The sequence below is a fragment of the Cebus imitator genome, unplaced genomic scaffold (genome assembly GCF_001604975.1).
Source record: "Cebus imitator isolate Cc_AM_T3 unplaced genomic scaffold, Cebus_imitator-1.0 Scaffold354, whole genome shotgun sequence".
Lineage (NCBI taxonomy): Eukaryota > Metazoa > Chordata > Mammalia > Primates > Cebidae > Cebus > Cebus imitator.
In genome coordinates, this window is record NW_016107669.1 from 193,084 (window position 1) to 199,903 (window position 6,820).

Genomic DNA, 6,820 nt, shown 5'->3' on the forward strand with positions numbered 1-6,820 from the left:
AGTAACAATAATCAGAGCACAAAACGTGGTCTCAGCCTTCGGGGGATTTTTTAAAACTTATGAGACAGGATTGATTATGTGTGAAATGAAAGAGCTAACTAGATGGGGAGACTCTCATGCCGTAATTGGAAGCATGTTGTTGGACCTAGTTGTAGGCTGGTATGATTTGGGAAACTTTTCATTCACTCTTTATGCAAAGAAAGACTAGTTTTCTTCGTGTTTCGCTAACAAAGTAAATAAAGAGCATATTTTCATCCTCATTGCCTTACAGTTTTAAAAGTAGAACGGTAGCTTATATGTGAAACAGAAGACTAGATCAAAATAAATTTCAGTGTCAAAAGTAGAAAGGCCTTTAAACGAGGTGAAAAAATCAAGTTATTTCATTTCTTAATTACTGGCCTTAAAGAAATAAATTGAATATCTTGAGAAAAGGAACTCAAAAAGCACCTTAGTTTCACGGGCAAATGCAAACAAAAAAACCACAACCACAACCAACCAACACCAATCAGAGTGGTGCTCCTTGTGGGCCCTTTCTGAGCATTGGTAGAAACTGCATTTTTTAATCTCGGCTTTCATGTTTGTCCAAGATCTTTAAAGGGAGGAGAAAAGAGAGAGAGAGGCAGGCGCCGTATAAAAGAAGCACCCTCGAGGTTTCTAAAATTTATACCAAAACTTCATAGGTGAGGACGCTCAGCAGATCTGACATTTGCTCTTTGGTGATGGACCCAGAAGAGACTTCAGGTTACCTGGATTATTACTATGCCACCAGCGCCAACCCTGACATGAAGGAGCCCCGCCCCCGTGTTCCTCACGCGTCCGCCTTCCTTCCAGTCTTCTACTCCGCAGTGTTCCTGGCCGGAGTGCTGGGGAACCTTGCGCTCATGGCAGCGCTGCACTTCAAACCCGGCAGCAGGCGGCTGATCGACGTCTTCATCATCAACATGGCCGCGTCCGACTTCATCTTCCTTGCCACGCTGCCCCTCTGGGTGGACAAAGAAGCATCCCGAGGGCTGTGGAGGACGGGCTCCTTCCTGTGCAAAGGCAGCTCCTACGTGATCTCCGTGAACATGCACTGCAGCGTCTTCCTGCTGGCGTGCATGAGCGCGGACCGCTGCCTGGCCATTGTGTGGCCGGCGCTGTCCAGGAGGCTCCGGCGGAGGGACGGCGCCCGTGCGGCCTGCGCCGGCGCCTGGCTGCTCTCCGGCCTGCTGGGCTTGCCCACCCTTCTGTCCAGGGAGCTCACGCTGCTCGGCGGTAAGCCATACTGTGCGGAGAAAAAGGCAACGCCAGGGAAACTCACGTGGTCGCTGGTGGCCTTGATTTTCACCTTCTTCGTCCCGTTGTTGAGCATTGTGACCTGCTACTGTTGCATTGCGAGGAAGCTGTGCGCCCATTACCAGCAGTCAGGAAAGCATAACAAAAAGCTGAAGAAGTCCATCAAGATCATCTGCATCGTCGTGGCGGCCTTTCTCGTCTCCTGGCTGCCCTTCAATACCTTCAAGCTCCTGGCCATTGTCTCTGGGCTGCAGCGAGAACGCTATCCTCCCTCAGCCATTCTGCAGTTTGGCATGGAGGTGACTGGGCCCTTGGCGTTTGCCAACAGCTGTGTCAACCCCTTCATTTACTATGTCTTCGACAGCTATATCCGCCGGGCGATCGTGCACTGCCTGTGCCCTTGCCTGAAAAACCACGACTTTGGGAGTAGCACTGAGACATCAGATAGTCATCTCTCTAGGGCTCTCTCCACCTTCATTCATGCGGAAGATTTTACCAGGAGGAGGAAGAGATCTGTGTCACTCTAAAGGGAACTGTGACATTTCCAGCTCTGTCATGGGTTAAGCAGTTAATTTTTGTCAGCCACAAAGAAAGAAGTGTTAATGATAGGATTCACATTGCTTCGTAGATGCAAGGAAGACTTAATTTTTAAAGCAAGGAGCATGAAAAGTCTCCATGTTGTGGTTATAATTAGGCATGTGCTGTTTTCTCAGCTGAGCAGCCTTCTTCAACCCTTGCCAATCAAGTCCACCAGACAAAATCCAACTCCCATCTGTCCTTAAACTCTTGGATAAAGGCTCCAGCTTGAACCAGTCCCTTTCTTCATGATTGTTAATGGGCATTTGGGCCTTTCCTCTCTGAAGAACCTTGGTACCTTCAATCCTACCATCCTTCAGACTGAGCTCTAAATTGGACTACATTTAAATGATTCTGCCTACTTTCATCTGATGAGAAATGCAGTAACAATGCAGGTAACAACAATATAATATACCTGCACTCTGTAATTAATTGTTTCTGAGTTACTAACCTAGATTCTGACCTCAATCTTTAAAGCTGTATATAGTGATTCTTCATCATCTTCCAACATTGTGCTTCATCCTATGCTTATTCATAATGACTTTGGACCGGCAGAAAAAAAAACTCATGGGGATTTTGTATAGTGTATGTGATTTCGGACTTCCTTTATCATGCAGTCTTCTAGTATTTTAACACGTAAGCATATGGCAAGATTTGACCTCTGTTTGCTTTATAAGATATTGATAGAAATGTGTCCCATTCATAATGGTGTAGTAACTATTTTTTAATGGGGTTTTACTATGCTCTTTTGTTTTCATTGCCTTTATAAATTAGGATTTGACTTTGCTTTAATTACATGTTTTTAATTACCCAGTTATCTAGTTATCACATGAAAATGTTGTTACTAATATAATTGGAACTCATCAAATGCTTAGCTCTACCCCCGTGCAGATTATCATTTTGTATTTTAATTAAAATGTTGGTGCTACACATTCCCTATACCATCATTTGCTTGGTGCATATAATTTCAAGATAAGATCCAGACTGCTCTGTATTCAGCGGAAGTAGAAAATCTCTAACAAAGATGTCATTAGTATTTTATATACGTTTTTTCCATACCCAGAAACCTTCTTGAATTCCTTTACCCAATAAATATTTATTGAGTCAATTTGTACCTATATTCTTTTTGAAGACTTTGATGTGAAAAACATGTAATTAATGGCAACCACAAAGACTCGGCAGCAGCAAGCATGCTATTGTAAACATCTTTGATTCAAGAGAAAGAGGGTTATGTGTTTACCTCCACTGTTGACTTGAATGAATTAACATCTTACTTCTAAATATTAGGTTTGAAAATCAAAAAAAGCTTAGAATTCTTTCAAAGACTAGCCAATTTAATTTCATCCCATGTATCTTTCACATTAAGAGAAACTTCAAATATTGAACATCTCCCTGTAACCTAATTAGAAGCTGAAAATACAGATTTTGGTTTTATAAATTGGCTAACTTGTTAATTTTTCTTAAACTGTTATTAAATAAAAATATAATTTCCTTACATGTGTATTCTTCTGTATTAATTTCTAACAGCATATTAATATTAATACTAATTCTAGTAAGCTTTTAGTAAATTATTATGGTTGTAGAAAAAAAAGACCAGGTAAATAATAACAAACACATCTTCTTGGAAAACTTCAAAACTAAATTCAGTGCAATTGAATAGAGCTCCCAAAGGTAAACAGAAACAAAATATATAAGGTAGAAGACACACATTTCTTTAAAACAAATCAGCAAAAAACATTGTTACTAATTATGAAAGGTACTGCCTTTGAAAAATACTACCTTTAAAAATAGCTGAATCAATCAGCTAAGTTATTTGTTTGGAAAGAAGAAAATCTGTGCTATTAATTTTAGCTTCATCCTTAATGTTGTGATATTGGTAAGGTCATTTTAATCTTTCATACCTAAATGTAGTTGGTAATATCTATGTCTTGGGAATTATCAAGGATACTGTAAAAATAATAAAGTGTTTTTAAATGTTGAGTAAAAAGTTACTATAAAAGTAATTAGATTTCTATTAATTATTGAATACTCCTTACAAATTTTCAAACTAACATCAAATAATACTTAATCATTCTTATTTTTAAAATATTGAGATTTTATTTCTACTTCATCACTTTAATTTTTGCTGAGAATATTTAAAATAACACCAAATAGAAACATGTATTATTGGTTTTATTAATACTTTAAATAGATACAGTAACTATAGGCTTTAATAAAATCTTAGCATATTTTCTATTTATAATGTACCAGTTGTGAAAGGAAAAAAAAGACATAATTTTATAGGCAGTATAACTCTAAAGAAAAAAGTTCACACCTTGATTAAGTTCATATGTTATTTTGTCATCTACGGATTCTGCTGGTATGAAATGTAATTTATATTATAATAGCATTAAAAGGTTTATTACAAATTATTTAGTTGTCTGGCATTTTGCATATTTTTAAAACCATATTTCTTCATTTTTAATTTGAACAATTTCTATACATATATAGATACTCTACATATACATACAGATATACATAGAAACACAGACTCCTATTTATAACTTTTCATGATTTTTATTATCTGAATTAAACTAGACTAAATGCTAATTTGCGATAATTTAATGTCATTAAAGAACACATGAATACATTGCCAAGAATTTCCAGAAAATTACTCTTTCATCCTAACACAATCATGCCTTGCAGGTTATATTCGAAGTTAGGAAAATAAAATAAAATTTTAACGATTCAGAGTAAATACCTAAGGAAATCACTAGGAATTAACATTATTTGTTGTCATTTGCATAAGTAGTCCAAAACTACTGCCAGGTTGCAAATGACAAATATGAAAGGATAGTGATCTCTCAAGCATTTCTCAAATAACTTTTTTAAACTTACCCCAGAAAAGTTCTCCATTAAATCCCAAGTAATGTGTTGTCGCATAACTTATAATTAATTTTAAAAGAGATGCACTCAAGGCATGCAGAGTTGCAAACATAGTTGCAAACACATTTACTCCATTTGGGCTCTATTGAAATGTTGAAACTAACCCGATATTCCTCGGAGTCCCTTAACCTGTCCACTCTGAGCAAGTCAAAATCACTTCTGTGGTGAAAAGTTAGAGCAACGGTCTTAAAGGGAAGCTATGTGCGTGACTGAGAATAGACTATTACTAGGGGTCACAAGTTAATTTTTAAATAGATGCAGAAATGCACAGTATGATGGTAAGGTGAGTGGAAAAAAGATCTTCCTCTGTGATTCATCTTGACTCCTCAAATCACTCTCTATTCGACCTAGCAATATCAGAAGTAAGAAATAACTTGTCAAATGTGCGTGCCACAAAGAACCTCAGTTTTCCTGCAGAGCTCATTCATAAAAGCCAAGCAAAACTAAAAGAATTACAAATTTGCCTCGAAAATCAGACCACTGGTTTAACCTGCTAGCAAGATAATGGCTCCAGCCCCCTTAGAGAAAGAGGTGCCATCGGAGAAAAAGCAAGAGGGTAATTTTAACTACCAAAATATTTGCAAACAGTTCCTGACTACTGCGAGTTCCTTTTGTCTTTCACGAAGTTTGATGTGGATTGGATTTTCCCCTGCAAATGCCTGTCATTATGTAAAGTTTGTTTTGTTTTTTTTTTTTTTTTTGAGCCAACATTCTTTGTTGTTATCAGCTTGATTTTATATCGCAGATGTAAAAATCCATCCTAGAGTGAGTTACACTCATTGGTTATTGCTATCTTTGTCATTTCCTTAATAGAGCTATATTTCCTAAACATATATGATAAGTGGAAATTGCATGCTAAGATAAACCCACAGCATTAAAAACAAAATGGCTCACATCTGTAATCCCGGCACTTTGGGGGGCCGAGGCTGGTGGATCATGAGGTCAAGAGATGGAGACCATCCTGGCCAACATGGTGAAACCCCGTCTTTACTAAAATACAAAAAAGAAAATTAGCTGGGCATGGTGGCGCGCACCTGTAGTCCCAGCTACTTGGGAGGCTGAGGCAGGAGAATTGCTTGAACCCGGGAGGCGGAGGTTGCAATGCGCTGAGATCGTGCCACTGCACTCCAGCCTGGCGCCTGGCAACAGAGGAAGACTCTGTCTCAAAAAAAGAACAAAAAAAATCCAAAACAAACAAAAACTCTACTTTAAATATCCAAAGTATAAAACTATTCATAAAGGTTCTTATGGCAAGGTAAATGGTAGTGAAATGTAAATTCACATAACATGTTCATTGAATCTAAAAGTAGGGGGAAAGTATTCTGCTAGTTGTGCAGACATTAAACTAAAAATTTTCTGGTTGATGTTTCTGAGCACCAAATTTCTAAGATCCAAAGGAACTTTCAAATCACAGTGAAACCTTCTGAGTTGCCTGCATGTGCTTAAGGACCGATGATAAAATGTTCACATTATTATGATAATTATCTGCCAACTTAGTAAAGGATGTTCATCATGTACCGATTTTTCTTACCTGCTAAGTAAAGATATATAATAATTAACTAGTTTTCTAACACTCAACGTCATCTCTGTATACCTCTTGTTGGTCGACACTGACAGGAAATTGAACATTTTTACTTGCTAGGTTCTATTAATTCTGATTTAAACTCTTTTATTTCTGTGTTTCCATTAGTTCAAAATAAAACAAAAAAGTGTTCCTGGCTAGCATATTTGTGATCTGTATATTATAAATGCACTTTTCAGTTTGCTCTAGATTATATACAAAACAGAAGATATAAAATATTATTGTGATGTTTATAGAGCAAATAAAATTTTATGCATCAAAAATAACATATGACTAGAGACTTTATTTTTAATTTTTAAAAAAATTCTGTGAGAAAGTCTTCAGCAAGCAATGCTGCTCTTTTCCTTACAGAGTATATATAGGCCCTTTGTATTTCATAACCATCCATCGTAAAACCTTCACAAACCCATAAAGTTGCCAACTGCAATATAGCATATAATCTACTTTATACAAATTGAATAA

The 6,820-nt window shown here is 37.2% G+C and overlaps 1 protein-coding gene across 1 annotated transcript; it reads left to right on the forward strand.

Moving 5' to 3' along the window:
• Positions 1–592: 592 nt before the first annotated feature.
• On the forward strand, positions 593–3,549 carry GPR15 (G protein-coupled receptor 15). Its single transcript, XM_037730576.1, has one exon. The coding sequence runs from the start codon at positions 720–722 to the stop codon at positions 1,800–1,802; it is 1,083 nt and encodes a 360-aa protein (XP_037586504.1). The 5' UTR covers positions 593–719; the 3' UTR covers positions 1,803–3,549.
• The last annotated feature ends 3,271 nt before the right edge of the window (positions 3,550–6,820 follow it).